This window comes from Silurus meridionalis, chromosome 18 (genome assembly GCF_014805685.1).
Source record: "Silurus meridionalis isolate SWU-2019-XX chromosome 18, ASM1480568v1, whole genome shotgun sequence".
Lineage (NCBI taxonomy): Eukaryota > Metazoa > Chordata > Actinopteri > Siluriformes > Siluridae > Silurus > Silurus meridionalis.
The window spans coordinates 26,002,641-26,023,548 of record NC_060901.1 but is presented as its reverse complement, the minus strand read 5'-3'; the positions used below and the strand labels follow the sequence as shown (position 1 = coordinate 26,023,548).

At 42.3% G+C, this 20,908-nt stretch overlaps 4 protein-coding genes across 6 annotated transcripts; 2 read left to right on the top strand and 2 right to left on the bottom strand.

Annotated features, from left to right (window-relative positions):
* The first annotated feature begins 69 nt into the window (after window positions 1–69).
* Window positions 70–4,435, top strand: arv1 (ARV1 homolog, fatty acid homeostasis modulator). Of its 3 annotated transcripts, none has more exons than XM_046873785.1 (5): window positions 70–202; window positions 1,380–1,499; window positions 1,616–1,769; window positions 1,866–2,087; window positions 3,949–4,435. In XM_046873785.1, exons 1-5 carry the CDS (start codon window positions 110–112, stop codon window positions 4,080–4,082), a joined length of 723 nt encoding a protein of 240 aa, XP_046729741.1. In that variant the 5' UTR covers window positions 70–109; the 3' UTR covers window positions 4,083–4,435. The 3 variants fall into 3 exon arrangements, with proteins under 3 accessions (XP_046729741.1, XP_046729745.1, XP_046729742.1); XM_046873786.1 differs by lacking the exon at window positions 70–202 and adding an exon at window positions 235–703; XM_046873789.1 differs by lacking the exon at window positions 1,380–1,499 and having other exon boundaries at window positions 74–202.
* A 2,310-nt stretch (window positions 4,436–6,745) lies between these two features.
* fam89a (family with sequence similarity 89 member A) lies at window positions 6,746–10,571 on the bottom strand. Its single transcript, XM_046873798.1, has 2 exons — window positions 9,991–10,571; window positions 6,746–8,442 (listed from the first exon to the last, which is right to left on the bottom strand). Exons 1-2 carry the CDS (start codon window positions 10,240–10,242, stop codon window positions 8,176–8,178), a joined length of 519 nt encoding a protein of 172 aa, XP_046729754.1. The 5' UTR covers window positions 10,243–10,571; the 3' UTR covers window positions 6,746–8,175.
* Window positions 10,572–13,360: 2,789 nt separating this feature from the next.
* Window positions 13,361–17,510, bottom strand: sprtn (SprT-like N-terminal domain). The gene is made up of 5 exons (XM_046873662.1): window positions 17,092–17,510; window positions 16,245–16,344; window positions 15,479–15,607; window positions 15,101–15,389; window positions 13,361–15,012 (listed from the first exon to the last, which is right to left on the bottom strand). Exons 1-5 carry the CDS (start codon window positions 17,394–17,396, stop codon window positions 14,003–14,005), a joined length of 1,833 nt encoding a protein of 610 aa, XP_046729618.1. The 5' UTR covers window positions 17,397–17,510; the 3' UTR covers window positions 13,361–14,002.
* A 462-nt stretch (window positions 17,511–17,972) lies between these two features.
* On the top strand, window positions 17,973–20,316 carry exoc8 (exocyst complex component 8). Its single transcript, XM_046873653.1, has one exon. It carries the CDS (start codon window positions 18,055–18,057, stop codon window positions 20,104–20,106), a length of 2,052 nt encoding a protein of 683 aa, XP_046729609.1. The 5' UTR covers window positions 17,973–18,054; the 3' UTR covers window positions 20,107–20,316.
* The last annotated feature ends 592 nt before the right edge of the window (window positions 20,317–20,908 follow it).

Below are 20,908 nucleotides of genomic sequence, written 5' to 3'. Positions count from 1 at the left end.
AGGTTGCATCCTTACCTAAGAGGAACTCAATTTCCCAGCATGCCAAAGACACTGGACGGCGAACAACCCCGGAAGTCGGTGCTCGTCAGACGGCGTGCGCCGTGAAAACATGACGGCGCGTTTTAGATGCATCGAATGTAACGAGGAGGCTGCGGAGTTGCACCGCGATTACAGCAACGGCATCGTCAAGATCACGATATGCGTGAGTTGCGATTAACACGCGCCATGATTTCACACTGGACTGTACAGAGAGCGGGTCAGCCGCCGGAAGTCACGTGGCATCACCAGACCGTCATGATCATTTGCATGTCGGGACACGAATAAGGAAGAGAAGATGAGTGTAACGGGGGGGGCCCGTGATTGGTCCTTTGGGATAATAGTAATCAGTGCTTGTTTGATGGGAACTATACTGCTTAGCAATTGGTTGTTGGGATCAGTGGAGATTGGTGCTTTGGAATAATGGTGATCAGTGATTGGTTGTTGTAACCTTTGGTGATTTGGGATTGGTTGATGTAATCAGTGGTGATTGGTCTTTTGAAATAATGGTGACTAGTGATTGAGAATAATGGTGATTGTTTTTTTTTTAGGAACAAGCAGTGGTGCTTAGGAATTGGTTCTTAGCTAAACTGGAAATTAGTGACTGATTTTTGGAAATAGTGGTGATCAGTGATTGGTTGTTCGGAATAATGGAGATTAATGACTGGTAACAGTAGCCATTAGTTATTGGATGTTGTGATCAGTGGTGATTGTTTCATGGAATTAATGGTGATTAGTCATTGATCTTTGGATACATTAGTGTTCTGTGATAGGTTGTTTGGAACAATGGTGATTAGTGATTGGTCTTTTGGAATATTGGTGATCAGTGATTGGCCCTTGGATATACATTTGGGATCAGTGATTAAATGTTGGGAATAATAGTGAGCATTGATTGGTCATTTGGAACTATGGTGTTTAGCAATTGGTTGTTGGGATCAATAGTGGTTGGTTCTTGGAAGTAATAGTGATTTAATATTTTGTGTTTTGGTACATTATGGATCAGTGATTGGTTGTTGGGCTGATACCGACCTCTATTATTATCAACAACCAATCTCTTAACACCATTACTAGTGTTTGGTTGTTGGGGAAAATACTGAGCAGTATTTGGTCCTTGGGTACATTTGGGATCAGTAATTGTTGGGATAATGATGAGCAGTGATTAGTTGAGGGAATAATGGCATTCAGTGGTTGGTTGTTGGGAATTAGGGTGATTAGTGGTTGGTCCTTGGGAACTGTGGTGATCAGTGATTGGTTGTTGGAAATGTGTGTAATTAGGGAAGACCCAATACTCTAATTTGACTGGAAAACCCGGTCTCTCTTTCTTTCTTTTTTTCCCCCCCCAGAAATCTTGTGCAAAGCCGGTGGACATGTACATCGAATACGATCCGGTCATTATTCTCATCGACGCCATCTTGTGTAAAATCCAGGCATTCCGACACATCCTGTTCAACACCCAGATCAATGTGAGCGATACCAAAAATCCCACCAACACACTCGTTCTCAGATCGTCTCCAGAGCTATAACCTTGTAGGATACCGTTACTCTGTGATGCCATCGGGGTCATGTGTTTCCTCTTCAGATCCACTGGAAGCTGTGTATCTTCTGCCTGATGTGCGAGGCGTACCTGAGGTGGTCGCGACTCCAGAGTTCGGAGGTCACCGGCGATCCCGCGGACATCATTAGATACACAAAGGAATGGGATTTTTACGGGATGTTCGCTCTGGCGGCTCTCGGTGCGTAGCATACACGCTGCATACACAATGTACGTCAAGCAAGACGATGAATGTGTGTGTGTGTGTGTGTGTGTGTGTGTGTGTGTGTGTTGTCAGAGCTAGGAGTGTATTGCGCAGGGGTTTTATCAGCGCTGTGGTTCTTCCAGAAGCTCCACGGCGTCTCTGTGAACACGTCTGACGTGCTGAAGGCTCTGCTGCTGTCCTGCTACGGCAAAGTGCTTCTGATTCCTGCCGTGATCTGGGAACACGATTACTCTCCGCTCTGCTTCACCCTCATCCGAGTGTTCGTGCTCACATCTAATGCACAGGCCGTTAGAGGTATATATACACACACACACACACACACACACACACACACATATCCTACAACCAACACCCAATCAACTCTCTACAGTCACACTCTATAGTAAAGAAGGCGCTGCAGTGGCTGAGCTGCGTTATTGGAAAATTTAGCATCGTTTTGTCAAAAACTTCTTTCACAAAATCTCCACAGAAATTAGTGGAACACCTTCCTAGAAGATTGGAGCTCATTACAACAGCAAACGGTATGTTAAAAAAGCACACACCAAGGCTTAGGTGTCCACAAACCTTTGGGTAGAAAGTGTATTTTCCATTGTTTATTTTGATCAAAATAAAGCAAACCTGGACATTTTGCAAGAGGACAAGATGTTGCAGGTGGAGTTCAGAAACTCTGAGCTAGAGTTAAAGGTAGAAAGGATCTTTGGATACATTAGGATGAAATTTTAGCTTCACTTGATCTAGGAGATCCAAATGTTACAGTCCTAGCATGACAAAGCCCCTGTGCACAAAGCCAACTCCATGAACATCTGCTTTCCATTGGTTGGAAGATGTGAAAGATCTTATTGCTATAGAGCTCCAACCCTGTTGAATACCTTTGAGGTGAATTGGAACACCACCCTGAGACCTTGTCATCTCACCTACATCAGTACCTGACATTACTAACACCCTTGTGTCTAAATGAGCACAAATTCTCCACACAACTCTACACGGAATCTCCACAAACATTTCCACAGAATCTCCAGAAGAATCTCCACACAATTCTACACAGAATCTCCACAAGAATCTCCACACAATTCTACACAGAATCTGCACAAACATTTCCACAGAATCTCCACACAATTCTACACAGAATCTCCACACAATTCTACACAGAATCTCCACACAATTCTACACAGAATCTCCACACAATTCTACACAGAATCTCCACAATTCTACACAGAATCTCCACAATTCTACACAGAATTTGTAATAAACATTTCCACAGAATCTCCACACATTCTACACAGAATTCCACACAATTCTACAGAATCTCCACACAATTCTACACAGAATTTCCACACAATTCTACACAGAATCTCCACACAATTCTACACAGAATCTCCACACAATTCTACACAGAATCTCCACACAATTCTACACAGAATTTGCACAAACATTTCCACAGAATCTCCACACAATTTTACACAGAATCTCCACACAATTCTACACAAAATCTTTACAAACATTTCCACAGAATCTCCACACATTCTACACAGAATTTACACAATTCTACACAGAATCTCCACACAATTCTACACAGAATCTCCACACAATTCTACACAGAATCTTCACAAACATTTCCACAGAATCTCCACACAAACATTTCCACAGAATCTCCACACAATTCTACACAGAATCTCCACACAATTCTACACAGAATCTCCACACAATTTTACACAGAATCTCCACACAATTTTACACAGAATCTCCAAACAATTCTACACAAAATCTTTACAAACATTTCCACAGAATCTCCACACAATTCTACACAGAATCTCCACACAATTCTACACAGAATCTCCACACAATTCTACACAGAATCTTCACAAACATTTCCACAGAATCTCCACACAATTCTACACAGAATCTCCACACAATTCTACACAGAATCTCCACAAACATTTCCACACAATCAGTGGAACATCTTCCCAGAAAAGTGGGTTATCATAAGAGTTAATGGGAACTCAGTGGGGAACAGGATGGTCAATAAAAAAATGCCAGACTTTGTATTTTATGTGCTTTGAAAACATACTTCAGAAACATTTTTTACCTCAGACATACGACATGCATAAAAGTGCGCTATTCATTTAATCAATCATTAATTTCGTCTGTGTTTCAGTGATCCTCAACTGCCGCCGGCGTCTCTCCGTCTTCGCCGTGTGTGTCGGCCTGCTCTCGGAGACAGCCGTGTCTCAGGGATTACACAAACTCCAGATGAGTTTTCACACACTCCTGCCGGAGCTCCACATGTAACCACGAGGAAATCAGAGATCTCATTCGCACCTTTTTTTTCCGAGCTTTTCATCATGTCGAGGCGGTGCCTTTCCTCCTCGTAAAAAAACGTGGGACATTAGACAGACATCTCAGTGATGTTTGTGAAGACGCCCTATTTTTCTTTTTTCCCTTTTACACATGGTGAGGAAGGAAGTTCCTGAGGGATCAGGAACTAATTAGCCCACCACACACACACACACACACTTGTTGTACCGGTGTCATTTCTGTATATTAAATAAAAATGGCGTGTTGGATTGTTTCTTTAGTATTTCCATATTTCTTCATTCTAACACTGCTTGTTTTATTACAATTAAAAGCCAAATATATGTGAACATCTGACTGTAAGATTGTTTTTTTTTCTTTGAACATCCCCTTCAACATAGAGTCTTTATTTGCTATTTTATTTGGCTCCACTTTTTCTGGAAAGATGTTTTTCAAGAGTTTGTGGTAATTTTATGCCGATTTCTTGGAGATTTCATGACGATTTTGTAAAGATGTTCCCCTCGATTTTAGTGGATACTTTGTGGTTATTCAGGAACACTATAATAGGTGATCTTCAACATCATGGAAAGCAGATCTTCATAGCGCTGGCTTTGTACACAGTTGCATCATGCTGGAACAGGTTTGACTTGGTTCTCTTTCGGTCATGCTCACGAACTGAATCACTCGGGTCAACCTGTGTAAAATACGTAACCGCCAAAGCATCGTCTCGGAGCGTTCTGATAGGACACGCCTCTTTCTAAACGAGTTTAGTATATTTTAGCCCAGCCCTGGTGTGGTTATGTGTCACTGTTACACCACAGCAACAATTTTACTGTATTAAAAATACGCGTGAACGTCGTACTTTTTATCTATTTATAGCTACATTTAACGATTAAACGATTCAAATCATACATCTGCGAAACCTCCCTTTTCCCATGTTCTCCCAAATACTTTAAGTGTATCAAAAATAAAATACTAAATACAGAAGCTACATAAGTATCAAAATAAACTATTGCATTAGTAAACAATGTTTGATAGCAACAGCTTTCGAGTCACGCAACCAGCTAACAGATCAAATGTTCACGTAACTATCCACGTGATCTCTCAAATGAAGTAACCAACAGTTGAATGTTTAAGTTTGTGAAAGTAATTGTATCCTAGTTTAGTTCATTAGTGTTTGGTAACAAAGGGCTACTTTACATCAGTAACAAACAAGTCATTCATAAGAAGACGACTGATGGTAGCTGCATTCATAGCAACTCGTTTCTAACTAATGTTTATCGTAAATATAATTAATATATTACTTATGTTATTATATTACCTATAGCTACTTCAATTTTGGTAAGTTTTTCGGCAATCAAATATTTATTTGTCGATCATCGGACGCCTATGGATCACTTTTCTGTTCTGATCTCAACAAGTCTGAGCAAAAAACTGAGTAGGCACCAATCAGAGGCCGCGTTTTTATGATGTCATCACGTAGAACATCTTACAAAACATTAAAGCGTTTAGATACGAAATATGAAGCCATTTTCATCAACCGCTAGTTAGTCCCAAGCCACTTCCTGGTTAGCGCCGCTAGCGCTATGGATTCTTTAGCGTTTTTGTGCACAGAACAAAACAAACCGTATTTCCAGTTTGGAGTGAGTAGTCACAGTGACACTGCGCTAACTCTAGTTTCTTTTTATACCTTTGGTGTTGTTTATGATTTCAAGTTTAATAATAATAAAAATGCACACACACACACACACACACCTGTTGACCAATCGGAATGAAAAATACAACCAGAGTGTGGTATAAATATCTTTAATAATAATAATAATATATAAAAAAAAAAATTAAAAAAGCATAAGATCATCCATTCGTGAGGTTTTGCTGTAAGATGCGACGTGTATAAGCTTTACCGCGGAGAACGTGACTATCGTATTACGTGTTCACGTGACTAAAATATTGTACATGGAAACACAACTTGAATACGCACAGCCAGGTATATGGGGGGTTTGAATGTCATATTCAGGGTATGTCAATAGTTTAATACAATTGTGAATCTCAGACGTGAGGAAATACGTGACGAGTTGCAATTCGTGACAGAGCACAGAAGACAAAAACCGGGATTGAGAGCAGGCGGGGAAAAGGCACGGCGTGATCCGCTCCGACTGACCCAAGTGCTACGTCACGTTACCGTACAGAGGGACGTGATTAATACATGATACGTGTACAATGAGACACTAAAACAGGATATGTGGGTGATAACGAAATCGTTTTTTAGGACGCTTCGTCAGTCGTGTGCTGATATTGATATATTGATAGTCATGATATTAAACATACACAATATTGATTTTCTGTTTTTCACCGTTTTGGGCGGTTCGATATTTAAATTTTTTTTTTTCATCATTCAGGATCGTACTATTCGCCTTCGTGACCTGGGGCTCGAGGATAAAACCTGAACCAAAATAACAGCTGAAACTGACAAAATGCCTCATACCAAATCTCAATTGTGTAACAAAAAAAGAAAAAAGGAAAAAAATCTGACAAAAATGTCTTCATTCGGGGGGAAAAAAGATTCTATTTTTTTTTTATAAATCTGAATTATTTGAAAAAAAATATCTTCTTTTCCTTTCTTTTTAATTTCTCTTGACAGTTTTATTTTTAAATATTTTTTTCTAACTCAAAACCAGATACCTGACAAAAAAAAAAAAACTTTCTAAAATATATATTAAAATTAAAATACATTAATTATATATATTTATTTTTTAACCTTTTTAAATGCATATAATCCAAACACAAACAGGGAGAATTATTTCTTTTTAAATAATAATAATAATAATAATAATAATAATAATAATACATTATTAAGCTAGCTTCTTCCCTTCCCTTTCATTTATATCTTTATTTAATAAATTGATTGATTTAAGCCTCTACAGAGGAGTTCCACTAAATAATAATAATAACAAAAATTAAAAAAGGGATTTTTTTTGCGATACACTAGAGAAGAAATGTTTCTCCTTTTTCACCTTGTCATATTTTTTTTATGTTTTTATCTGATACGACCTCAGAGACATGTCTGTAGAAATCTAAATTTTTTACGACCTCCATAATTTAAAAAAGTTTCCTCAGGTCCTTTTAACTAAAAAAAAAAAAAAAATTTAAAATAATAAAAAAATAAAAAAAAAAACCTTTTTTTCTCAGCACACAAGACTGAATATACACTGGAACGATGAAACGTAAACGACGCTTTATGTGGATAAGAGCTGGGCGATACAGCAACAGAATGGATCAGGAGCGTTCTGATTAGTTAATGGGTCACACCTGGCAGCCAATCGGTATGCAGAAGAGGCGGGAGCAAAGCCAGGTTGATGAAGAAACAGCCGAAATCTCCAGTCTTTCTTTTTTACGCTTCAGATGTTACTTCACGAAAGCTCGTACGAATTCCGGAAAAATCCGCCATACTTCTGAGAATTTCGATCCGTTTACGGTTTCTGTTTAGATCGTGTTTAACGCCCAGCTCCGCCTTTTCCCAAACGTGGCGTTCTTTGGTTTTGTTTTCGTGTTCGCCTCCGATCGATATCGTAGAGTAGCTCGTATGTAACTGATACACGTGACGTGATTAAGGCATGTCTTCCTAGCACCTGGATTAATATGCATAAGCTCGGTTAGCTACGTAAAATACGATCGTGTACAGTCCTCTCCTGGGGAAAATATTCCCAGTCCCCGGAATTCCGAATCCGAGTCCTCGAAAGAGCCGTGTTCCATGTCGGGATAGGACATGACCGTAGTTGGTGTTTTCGTCTTTTCAGCATTTAGGATCCGGCTCGGAAGTCCGCCCGCGACACAAGAGCTTTGATACGCAATTTTTTGCATACGTGTAAATACTAGCGATAAGCTCCACCCCCTCATATATATAAAGTCCTATAAAATTTTTAAGTGTCCAGAAAACCGCTATATACTGTATTATATAATAAGTAATAAATAAATGTGGTTTACATTTCTATGAAAAAAAAAAAAATCTGCTGGCAATCGAGAAGAAAAAAAAAAAAAAAAAAAAAAAGCAGCGTCGAGGATCCGCCCCTCTATATTTTTTTCCCAGTCCTCAAATCGCAATGCGGAACGATGACTCATGCAGCCAAGTGTCCTCGGAGGTCCCGTTGCGCGCCAGGGGCGCCTCACTCTCGTCCGGCGTCTCGGTGGGTGTCACGCCGGAGTCCGTGTAGAATTCGTCGTCCTCGTCGAAGAAGCCGTTGTCCATGGCGTCGCCCCCTGGCCCCGCCTCCTGACAGCTGCCCTTGTACTCCTGGATGGACTCGTGCAGGGACCAGAGCTGGCACAGAAGGGACATGTCCTGCTGCCGCAACCCCACCTGGACATAGACGAGGAGGATCATTTTGATACAGAAAACGCTTGTCTGGAAAGAATTTTTACAGAAACACTATACCCACAGTGCAAACCCTGTGCACAAAACCAGCTCCATAAACATCTGCTTTCCATGTTTTTTTTTTTTTTTTGGAAGATCTCCTGCCATAGCACTCCAACTCTATAAAACCCCTTTGGGATGAATTGGAACACCACCCCAGGCCTCATCACCTCACTTCCATCAATATCTGACCACAAATCTCCACAAGCACATCCCCAAAGTCTAGAAGAACGTCTGTCTCAGGAGAGTGAAGGTTACTATAAGAGTAAATGTGGAATGAGATGTTCCGTTGTCCAAAAGCTTTCGTCCTTGTGGTGTGTCATATCGTAATTTTCAGATTTTGAGACAAGACTATAATCCTTGGATAATTTGAGATAAGTAACAATTTGAGATAATATAAACCTTTTTGAGATAAGTCACAATTTGGCATGTAGCTTTTGAGTTTAAAGTTGAAATCTGAGATCTGTATTCATTACCAATTAGAGAAGTTTTAAGCACTTTCAGATGTCAAACATGAGATACGTCAGAATTCGAGATAAAGCACCTAACTTGAGATAAATCAGAATCTAGATGTAGGTTTGGAAATTAGAATCTTGATAGAATACGTTGACAGATCAGAATTTGAGATAATACGTTTAAGAGATAAGACAGAATTTGAGGTGTAGCTTTTGAGACACTGGGTAGGAGATAGCAAAGCATTTCTAACTTTCTGATGTCAAACTTGAGATAATGAGTCAGAAGAAGAAAGTCCAGACACGCCACTTCCGGTTTCCTTGACTGGGCGTGGCCAATGGCTGATGTGTTTGCAAGCTATGTATATCGAATGAATATTCATAAGCGTTTTTAACGAGATAAGTTTTCGAGATAAGACGGGTGTGGCTTTTGAGACACTCGGTCAACGTATATCGAACTTTCGGATGTCAAACTTGAGATAATGAGACAGAACCTAACATGTTGGATCGGAATTCAAGATAATACGTTTTTGAGATAATACGGGTGTAGCGTTTGAGACACTCGGTCAACGTATTTCAAACTTTCTGACGTCAAACCTGAGATAATGAGTCAGAAGAAGAAAGTCCGGACACGCCACTTCCGGTTTCCTTGACTGGGCGTGGCTAATGGCTGACATATTTGCAAGCTATGTATATCGAATGAATATTCATGAACGTTTTGAACGAGATAAGACGGGTGTAGCTTTATGACTGTCAATGTATTTAGAACTTTCAGATGTCAAACTTGAGATAACACACCTAACTGTTTTAAGATGAGTCTGAATCTGATGTTTGAGATATTGTTTGGAGATCAGGAGAAGCTTTTCAGACTGAAGCTCGAAATGTGAGATAGTAGCAGGACAAAGTATTAAGAACATGATGTCAACATTTGATCTTTTCTCCTTGATGGACATATGGTTTATAGTTCTGGGGAAGTGAAAGGTGAAAGGAAAATATGGAGACCATGAGAGCAGGAGGCTCCTCTGTGCCTTGAGTCCCTCACCATCTCTTTCCGGAGCAGAGCTAGGGCCGCGTCCAGGTTGGCCGGTTTGGACACGAGGGCCCGGTCCACCGGAGCTGCTCCTCTCCGCAGATCGTCCTGGATCATGGCCTTCTTGGCGTGCATCCTCTCGATCTCCCTCCACGATCCGCCGCTCGAGTTCAGTAGGCCGCTCAGGCTCTTCGGCAGCGGCGGCAGACCCTCAATGCAGGCCGGGGCTCCGCTCGCTGCACCGTTCGCCGATTTTCCGTTCATGATGAAAGTATCAATAATCAATAATCCTCAATAATCAACAATCAGACACGATCACGCGCATACCCACGACAGCTTTTTACGACAAAACCAAACTGTTGACGGGACACACACAAAAAACAACAAGCCCGCACTCACACCGCGCTCTTTCCGTCCATTTTTATCGAAAATCAGAGCGAAATATATTTAGATTTTCTTTTTATGACTTGCCAAAGATCCAAAGTGGAGGAAATTCCAATTAAAAAAAACCCCTGCTTTCTTCTTTCCCTCTTACTTCTTCCACCGAGCTGCGAAATCTCTGCAATCCGGACATGCCACTTCCGGTTTCCTTAACTGGGCGTGGTTAATTGCTGACGTATTTGCAAGCTATGTATATTGAATGAATATTCATAAGAACGTTTTGACAGAACTATTAATTTAGCATTTATATAGTTTAATACAAATTCAACAAAAAAGAATAATGCATTATATTATATTTTTTCATATATAAAATATCACTGGTATTTTTCTGATTTGTTGTTGAGTCAGAATTTCAGATAATTTCCAAAAATTAAAATATAATTTTTGTTTCTAACGAAATAATTCAAAATTTGACATCCAACTTGAGACAATAATCTGAGATAATACGTCAAAGTACTTGGTAACTTTGTCAAATTTGAGATAACTGTTAATTGCATACTGCATGACAAGATAATTCTGAGATAAATGAGAATTGGTATGGAGTTTTTGAGATAAGTCAGAATCTGATATAATTCCGAATGTCATGTAAAATGAGATGAAAAACATGTCCAAGTAATTAAAATACAAGTACCTGTTTTTTTTATTTTTTTTTTATTTCAAATTTACGATAGATTGAACTAGAACATACAACCTGTGATAATGTTTAGATTTTTAAATAAGTAAAATCTTGAGGTAATGAGCGTTTAAACAAGTGGCGTTCTAGTCAGAATTTGAGATTCTGACATGAATCCATGAAGAAATGGTGTCCATGGGTTGGAAGATGTGGACGATCCCATGCTTTAGATCTCCAACCCTATAGAACACCAATGGTATTAATTAGAACGGCACTCCAGGCCTTTTCACCTTACCTCCATGAGAAAACAAATCTCCACAACATCTTCCCAGAAGAGTGGAGGTTTATATAACAGTAAATGGAGACTAAATGGGGAATTGGATAAAAAGCACCAATCTTTTACTCAGATATTACGATAGATGTTCAGGATCATGTAATGCTGTAGGATATTTGTCTGCTAGCAGGAATGAAGTTCAGCTGTTAGGGCTGTTATTTTTATACTCTCTACAAAGTTCGAGGTCGGGGCAGTGGGAGGGAGCAGATGGCCAGCATTGAAGCGACACAAGAGATGAAACAAAGCAACGACTCCGGAGCCATGTGGCCATCACAATGACACACACACACACACACACACACACACACACACACAGAGAGAAAAGACAAAGAGTCGAGCTGAATAGAGTCTAAGCTACATGCTCATTTCCAGAAGCGTGTTTTCCGAAACACAAATCTTCCAAACACAGAAAACAGGAAGTCAGGGACAGGAAATGAGGCCCTGAAGCCCCAAATAGAGATGCGGAAAAGGCCAATGGTCCCATAACCCCACAAGACAATGTCTTTCATTTCGTCAATGTCTTCACAACAGGACTCAAAATTTAGGAACTATGAATACGACATATAAGTAACTTGAGATAATGAGGCGGAATATGTAATCAATCTGTAACAAGGTAGAATCTGTGATAAATCTGTGACAAGGTAGAATCTGAGGTGAATCTGTAACAAGGTAGAATCTGAGGTGAATCTGTAACAAGGTAGAATCTGAGGTGAATCTGTAACAAGGTAGAATCTGAGGTAAATCTGTAACAAGGTAGAATCTGAGGTAAATCTGTAACAAGGCAGAATCTGAGATAAATCTGTAACAAGGTAGAATCTGAGGTGAATCTGTAACAAGGTAGAATCTGAGGTGAATCTGTAACAAGGTAGAATCTGAGATAAATCTGTAACAAGGTAGAATCTGTGATAAATCTGTAACAAGGTAGAATCTGAGGTGAATCTGTAACAAGGTAGAATCTGAGGTAAATCTGTAACAAGGTAGAATCTGAGATAAATCTGTAACAAGGTAGAATCTGTGATAAATCTGTAACAAGGTAGAATCTGTGATAAATCTGTAACAAGGTAGAATCTGAGGTGAATCTGTAACAAGGTAGAATCTGAGGTGAATCTGTAACAAGGTAGAATCTGAGATAAATCTGTAACAAGGTAGAATCTGTGATAAATCTGTAACAAGGTAGAATCTGAGGTGAATCTGTAACAAGGTAGAATCTGAGGTAAATCTGTAACAAGGTAGAATCTGAGGTGAATCTGTAACAAGGTAGAATCTGAGATAAATCTGTAACAAGGTAGAATCTGTGATAAATCTGTAACAAGGTAGAATCTGAGGTGAATCTGTAACAAGGTAGAATCTGAGGTGAATCTGTAACAAGGTAGAATCTGAGGTAAATCTGTAACAAGGTAGAATCTGAGGTAAATCTGTAACAAGGTAGAATCTGAGATAAATCTGTAACAAGGTAGAATCTGAGGTAAATTTCTAACAAAGGAGAATCTGAGGTAAATCTAACACCTGAAATGTCAGAATTTAACATCATTTCTAAGACAATGGCTTAGAATTTGAAGGGACAGGAACAATTTGGGTGTGTGGGAGTTTGGATTCTTGCTGGTTGATAGGGGATACAATACTTATTTCACTCGATCAAATACAAATTAATTTATATATAATACATGATCTATAATTCTTTAAAAAAACTCTTCATTTCTTTGTCAAAGCGGGTAAATTTTACAAATCAGCAGGGGATCAAATCATTTTTTCTCCCACTGTAATGTCTTTCGAAATAACTCACAAACAGATATGGCTCCTCACCAAACACAAAATCAGAGACAAACAGTTGTATCGAACGTCTCTGGATGCTAGCATGAATTAAAAAGTTAATATGTCCACTTATTTAGTATTTAAGAATCTTTTTTCATTATTCAGCATGTTTTACATCAAACTTTACATCAACTCATAAATCATACAATTGACCCCATAAGTCAACAGTAAAAGAGAGAAAATTGCAGATTAAGGATTATTTATTCAAACACGAACCTGAGACAAATGTATAAAATCTTAAAAATCTTTGAAAATGGAATTAATAGTATATAATAGTTATTAAAAATAAATGAAAAAACGTTTAGCAGCATCAGCATCGTGTCCGGACAATAAAACTGACCGTTCATTTTAAAACAAACCCACCCATCATCACCCTGAGAACATCGCAACGACCGCAAGACGTTTTCTGCCACGATTCACTGGAAGACGTGATTAACGGCGATACAGAAATATCCGGAGCACCCCGAGTATGGAATACGGCAGGTGGAGAGGAATCCGAGACTCTGAAGTGGTGGAAATGCTACCTATGACGTGGGAGAGACGAAAATTCTTTCTTGTGTTCTGGTTCGTTAGTTTGACAAAAGGATCAAAAAGCCGGAAAAAATGTCGAATTATGTACTGCAATGTCCTCAGAAAACAATCCTGCTCTTGTACCTGAAACTGGGTGGTCCTGAGTACGGTAAACACGGAGCTTGATTGCTCTCGTTATGTTGTGATAGCAATTGCCAGTTTAAGCCCCGCCTCTTGTTGATATCAAAATCAGGATTTTTTTTTTGGAAACAAAAAATTGTGTATCTCTCACACACACACACACACACTCATGGTCACATTAAACAGGAGTCTAAATGCTGGTTAATTTGGGACTCCAGCACTTTGCCCTGGCACACGGGGCAGATCACAGTGAGGCCACTAGAGCCGAGAAGGGTACTACCCCCTCCTGGTGGCGCTTCAGCCTCGGTTCCCGTCTCTTTCTCCTCCCTGGGCAAGGAGGATGACGCCGGGGAGCTGAGTCTTTGAAAGAAATCGAACATGTGCGCAGAATTCTCATCTTCCCGCCCTCTTTTTCCTGGTCTGGAGGTTGAATCCGGAATCACAGACCCAGATTTTCTCTTCTCCGGACTTCCCAAGAGTCTAGGATGGGAGCCTGGAATGCTGGAAGAAGCGTGGGTTTTGGTTCCTAAACTTGATCTTGGAGCACCTTTAACAAAAAAGCTGGGAGAACTTGCACTGGAAGTTCCGGTTCCTCCAAAGTAGGGCTTTGGAACACCGGGTTCGGATTTGCTCCCAGATGAAGAGTCGGATTTGAAGATTCCGGTTGCGGAACTTTTACAGGTTTTAAAGAGACCCGAAGAACCCGGAAGGCCGTTTTCTGGGTTAAATCCGGATCCAACACTCTTGGCGCTGCTGAAGTACTTGGAAATTGGTGACCCTGCAGAACCAGAGGTCCTCGAGGACCTTGGACTGGTTTTGACTTTAGGTTCGGTTGGAATCGTTTCTTTTGGAGATTTCAGGTTTCCTTTTCGGAACAGATCCTGCACTGTGCTCTGTTTGGGTCTTACCAGGCTTTTGTTGGTTTTCGTGACTCTCACAGGAGAGCCGTTAATGTTCACGAAGGCTTCGTGGTTGCTGACCGACCTTTTTGGAAGAGCAGTGGGGGTGGAAACTTGGGGGGGTGAAGTCCGATCTGGTAGAGTCTGATTTGGTGAAGTCCGATCTGGTTCCTGGAGGGGTTTGGGTGAGTGGGTGGGGCTTTGGAAAGCCAGTTTCTGTGTGCTCCCACCAAGAACAACACCTCTACCGCTGAATGGGATGATGTTCCTGATGTCCTGAGAACCTACAAGACAAAAAAAAAGAGCAAAATCTCAGAAGAAAACGTCTCATAAAAAGATAAATCTCGTGTCTTGTAAAAACGGGCTTATAACCTTTGCTGCTTGCTTTCAGTTTGTCCCCGTGCTTCCTCGAGGTGTTCTTCTCCTTCTTCTCCTCCTCACTCTTCCCCTTTTTCCCGTAATTCTCTGGCTCTTTGATCTTGGTGTACGTTCCTCCGCACGTTCTTCGGTGCTCCTCCCACCATGGGTCTCTGGCCGACGGCGCCCGGTTCATCGCCCGCTTCACATAGCCGAAGTATGGCTTGCGGCTCTGGCACGGGCCGTCGCAGCGCCACCAGTGCTGCCGGTACACGTCCACCTCGTCGTGGAAGGAGTGATAAATCTGAGCAGATGTTATAATTACATTCAATTAAAAACATCAGGTCACATTTCAGGTCACATTTTTGGAAATTGTTCCCGGATAAAAATTACCGAGATGTTCGTCCCGCTGTCTTGGTTGATCCGGTTCATGTGTTTGCAGAACTCCGGCCCGTGTCCGTCTCGGTCTCGGTTGTTCTGCGTGACGAAAAGCAGGGCGTGGATCATCTCGTGGAGGAGCGTCTGAGGAAACCGAGGCGTGAAGATCATCGTAACGGATACGCTTCAGGGACTCGCCTTTGGGGTTGCAAAATTCTGGGAATTTTCGATAGCGGAAACTTTCCATGGGAATTAATGGGAATCGTACATAAATGTTATGTAAATCTATGTTTAAAACTTCAATCTAAGTCAATATTTGCCCAAATTTATAATTAATTCCCATAAATTCCTGGTGAGTTTCCAACTTGGAATATTTCCCAAATTCTCCAGACGAAGTTCCCATCGAAAATTTCCGTTCCCATCGAAAATAATAATAATTTAAATAATAAAACAAAATCTGTTTCAATTTGCATGAATTTCATCTTACGACTGTATTTGCATACGAGTTTATATAAATTTCCCAAAATTTCAAAATCGCTCCCATAAATACCTGTAAATTCCCATCAATTCCTGGTAAGTTTTCAATTTGGAATATTTCCAAAGTTCCCAGAAAATTTCTGGAAATATACTTTGATATTTTCTGCTTCTTTGTAAACCTACTATCAAATAAGTCCCACAAACTCCTGGTAAGTTTCCAACATGGAATATTTCCCAAATTCCCCAGACAAAGTTCCCACAGAAAGTTTCTGGAAAGTTAGCGCCCGCTTGCGACCAGACTCACCTCCACTAGGTCTTTGCGTGGCCGGAGTTTGAGAAGAGGTTCGCTCAGACGGATTGAACACAGGCCTCCTCTGCCTTCGTACGAACACACGCCGGCACATCTGGATCACACGGGAAGAAGAATCACTGGTGATGTTCAGAAAATGCTGCAACAGATTCTTCTAAACCTGCATCCAGTTTCTTGAGGAACCGACCAGAGAGCTTTTCAAATCCTTCAGTATTCCCAGACAGCCTGGATGGCGCTGAGATCTGAGCTTTTTGGGGGCAAAAACCATTACTTCCAGGACTTCTTGTTCTGAAGATAGTGAGATAGATCTCAATAACCTTGACTGTAGGTTTGAGGACGTTCTCCTGCTGTAGAATTCTAACTGATGGAGAGGAATCTCTCAATCCTTAACTTGCAGGAACCACCACCATGCTTCACCACCTGCATGATGGACAATTCTTAAAACCTTCATGGATCAGAATCAGGTTTATGGGTTTTTAACCAACCAAACCAAACCGGAGCTTAAAACTGTGTGAGGAATTCTGTTTTTTTTAGGTTGTGGAGGACGGTGTTTAGAAACGGAGGGATTGTGAGCAGAAAGCCTTACTAAAATGTTCAGAAGACCAAGAGTGAAGCATGGTGGTGGTTTCCTACAAGTTCATATACGTACTCCGCCAGCATGGAGGCATCTGATCTATCCTGCAGCAGGAGAACGACCTCAGAACATACACCCAGCGCCAAAAAGATCCGTCTGGGATTCGAAGAAGATCTCTGGTCGGTTTTTAAAAAAAGATGGAAGTATAGAAGAACCGATTATGCTTTTGAGGGAAATTCTTCATTTGGATCTCGATCCAGAACTCACAGGGTCATCCTGGGGCTCCATTTGACCTCCACGCCGCTGAGTTTGCCCCAGAAGAACATGGTGTTGAACTGCAGGAACATCGCTCGAACATCTGGATTAGGGTCCAGCATCTCCCACGATTTGTCCACGATGGACAGCGGCCTTTCGGGCTCGACAGGCCGGGAGTACAGACCCGCATCCCGGCCGGAGGAATCCACCCTGCGCTTTTTGCTCACGGGATGGAACTCGCTCCACCCTGGAGCTGAGATCTCGCTGTCCCACTGCTCCTGCAGCCTGAGAGCTAAGAGAAAATCCTCATCCGCCATCTTGCCTCCAATACACACAATACAATAACAAACCGTCCCTGACAACCTGCTAATCCTCCGGCGCCTTCCGGTCGTATTCCAAACGCACTCGTTCCCTACTCTCTAGGGTTTCACGCTTCCCACAGAATCACAACGAGTGACACTATAAAAGAACTAGGGCGCTTTTTGAAACACAGCCCGTTGGCCAACTATGGGTTTCACGGAAAAAACACTCGTAGAGAGGAAAAAAATTAAAAAGTACAGATATCTATCCATCTATCTATATAGCTATATATATTTTTATTTGTATTTTTGTTACATATTTTACATCCTGTTTGGAAGGAGTTCTAATTCGTGATTATGCGGTAGTGTGATAATGTTGATAACGATATGTAAAAGAGCTTTGAATTGGAAAATAATCAACATAATGAAATATATAGTGTTTAAACCTTTATAAACGTGTACATAAATTACATATAAGCGCTGCCATGCCTGGAAAATGATAAATAAATATAATTTAGGTTGTTTTTTTAATGTTTCCGTGATGCTTTATAGTTGTCCAACAAATTTTCTTCCTCCTACAGCGCTCTCTGTTTCGTCCGTGTAATGTGACGTAATCAGAAAGCGACGCGCTCGCTTCCGGGTGTTGAAGCGATCTGTTTGTCAGTTTGACGGCAACATGGCGGACACAGGAAACAGGCTGCGCAAACAGCTCGAGTCGGCGAACTTCGAGCCGCAGAACTACGTGAAGCAGCTCTCACAGCAGTCTGATGGAGACAGGGACTTGCAGGAGCACCGGCAGAAGATCCAAACTCTGGCAGATGAAACCGCCCAGAACCTGAAGAAGAACGTGTACAAGAACTACAGGCAGTTCATTGAGACAGCGAAGGAGATCTCGTACCTGGAGAGCGAGATGTACCAGCTAAGTCACATCTTGACCGAGCAGAAAAGCATTATGGAGAGCATCACTCAGGCGTTGCTGTCCACCGACAAGGACGAAGCGGCCAAAGAAATGCTCACAGCTTTTCCTAAAGAGACTGAGGAGGTCAAGCAGAGAACCTTAACCACCCTCCTGGAGAAAGTGGAAGGCTGCAAGAACATCCTGGAGACCCCTGGCCGTTATCTGGTCTACAACGGTGACCTGTTCGAGTACGACGTGGACAACATGGCTCAGATCCAGAAGGTTCACGCCTTCCTGATGAACGACTGCCTGTTAGTCGCGACCTGGCTCCCTAACCGACGCGGGAGCATCAAGTACAAATACAGCGCCCTGTATGACCTGGAGAGCTTCGCTGTCGTGAACGTCAAGGACAACCCTCCCATGAAGGACATGTTCAAGATCCTGATGTACCCGGACAGTCGCATTTTCCAAGCGGAGAACAGCAAGATTAAGAAAGAGTGGCTGGAGATTCTGGACGAGACTAAGAAAACCAAAGCCAAAGACCTGAACAAGAAAGAAGAAGAGGTGCCCAAGTCGCCAGTCCGACCTGAGGTCTCCACCAACCCGTTTGAAAAAGAGGAATCGTTGGAACCCGAGGAGATGGTGGACTTGAGTCCGGAGTGGATCCAGGAACTTCCTGAGGACCTGGATGTTTGTATCGCGCAGAGAGATTTTGAGGGTGCTGTGGATCTTTTGCAGAAGTTGAACGAGTACCTGAAGGATCAGCCGGTCACACCGAGGGTCAAGGAGCTTAGAGGGAAAGTCGAGGAACGAGTGCGACAGCTGACTGAGGTCTTGGTGTTTGAGTTGTCGCCGGACCGGTCGCTTCGTGGTGGACCCAAGGCGACGAGGCGCGCCGTCTCGCAGCTCATCCGTCTGGGCCAGTCTACCAAAGCCTGCGATCTGTTCCTGAAGAACCGTGCTGCTGCAGTTCACACGGCCATCCGTCAGCTGCGCATTGAAGGTGCTACCCTGCTGTACATCCAGAAGCTCTGCAATGTCTTCTTCACCGGTTTGCTCGAGACGGCCCGGGAGTTCGAGACCGACTTCGCAGGCGACACGGGCTGCTACTCGGCCTTTGTCGTGTGGTCTCGCTCAGCCATGAGGATGTTCGCCGACACCTTCAGCAAGCAGGTGTTTGACAGCAAGGAGAGCTTGTCGACGGCCGCCGAGTGTGTCAAGCTGGCCGGAGAGCACTGCAGGCAGCTGAGCGACATCGGCCTGGACCTGACTTTCATCCTGCACTCGCTGCTGGTCAAGGACATTAAGGCGGCCCTGCAGAGCCAAAAAGACGTCATCATCGAGGCCACGAAGCACCGCAACTCGGAGGAGATGTGGCGCCGGATGAACCTGATGACCCCGGAGTCGCTCGGCAAGCTGAAGGACGAGATGCGCGCCTGCGGCGTCACCACCTTCAACCAGTACACGGGCGACGACTGCTGGGTGAACCTCAGCTATACCGTAGTGGCCTTCACCAAACAGATGATGGCCTTTCTCGAGGAAGGGCTTAAACTTTACTTCCCCGAACTGCACATGGTGTTCCTTGAAAGCCTCCGCGAGATCATCCTGGTGGCCGTGCAGCACGTGGACTACAGCCTGCGCTGCGAGCAGGACTCTGAGAAGAAGGCTTTCATCGCGCAGAACGCCGCCTTTCTCCACGAGACCGTGCTGCCCGTGGTGGAGCGCAGGTTCGAGGACGCGGTCGGCAAGCCGGCCAAGCAGCTTCAGGACCTGAGGAAGAGCTCGCGCTCGCTCAGGGTCAACCCGGAGAGCACCACGTCGCTGGTCTGACGCGGGACCTCGAACCTCCTCGTTTCGCATGCATTTCACGCACCACGTTCACACACTAAGACTCAACGTGCTTTTTATGATCTTGTTTCACTCCACACCTTAAGATTTTATTACATAAGCTCAATTTAAATGCATTACCTCTGCTTTTTTTCTGTTTTACTAATAATATGATATTGCGTTTGTGTAACACATTAAACTAATCAAAGAGAATTTTGCCTCGTTCCTCTTTTCTCTATGATGTAGAACATTTTCCACGTTCACTCTCCATTTGTTGTTAGAATAAACTCTGTTCTTCTGACAAGAAGTTCCACCAGATGTTCTAGAGATTTCAGAGACAAGAGTGTCTTGTAAAATCAGGTTCTGATGTTTCAATTTATCCCCAAAGGTGTTCAGGAGCTCTATAGCAGAAGATCTTTTAACTTAAGTAGATCTTCATGCAGATGGCATTGTGCATTTTGTGGCTTCATGCTGGAACAGGTTTTGGGGCTTCTAGTGTCATGCGATAGCAATCCAGCCGAATCCACGTTTCGTACGTAAAGTCACATGTCCCAAAACTCTTAGCCACTTTGTGTGTCTTATAAACATTTTTAAAGCCCCAATGTGTGGTTCTTCTCCAAACTGTACATTTTGGGAGACCCAAACCTGCTCCATTATGAAGCCACAAAGATATGGTGACCATGGGTTGGAAGATGTGGAAGATCTCCTGCTATAGAGCTCCAACCGTATTTGAATGAATTGGAACGTCACGTCTTCTGCTCAGGTGTCCACTTTGTATCATAAGGGTTTTTTTTTTTTCCCCACT

Bases quoted from the DNA above. Each gene is read 5' to 3' on its own strand.
- arv1 (XM_046873785.1), top strand. From the start codon at position 110: ATGACGGCGCGTTTTAGATGCATCGAATGTAACGAGGAGGCTGCGGAG. The intron at 1,500-1,615 runs GTGAGCGATACC...TTTCCTCTTCAG, and splicing joins TGTTCAACACCCAGATCAAT to ATCCACTGGAAGCTGTGTAT. The intron at 1,770-1,865 runs GTGCGTAGCATA...GTGTGTTGTCAG, and splicing joins GTTCGCTCTGGCGGCTCTCG to AGCTAGGAGTGTATTGCGCA.
- fam89a (XM_046873798.1), bottom strand. From the start codon at position 10,242: ATGAACGGAAAATCGGCGAACGGTGCAGCGAGCGGAGCCCCGGCCTGC. The intron at 8,443-9,990 runs GTGAGGGACTCA...GTCTATGTCCAG, and splicing joins CTCTGCTCCGGAAAGAGATG to GTGGGGTTGCGGCAGCAGGA.
- sprtn (XM_046873662.1), bottom strand. From the start codon at position 17,396: ATGGCGGATGAGGATTTTCTCTTAGCTCTCAGGCTGCAGGAGCAGTGG. The intron at 15,608-16,244 runs GTGAGTCTGGTC...CGGTTTCCTCAG, and splicing joins CACGCAAAGACCTAGTGGAG to ACGCTCCTCCACGAGATGAT. The intron at 15,013-15,100 runs GTTATAAGCCCG...TTTGTCTTGTAG, and splicing joins ACTGAAAGCAAGCAGCAAAG to GTTCTCAGGACATCAGGAAC.
- exoc8 (XM_046873653.1), top strand. From the start codon at position 18,055: ATGGCGGACACAGGAAACAGGCTGCGCAAACAGCTCGAGTCGGCGAAC.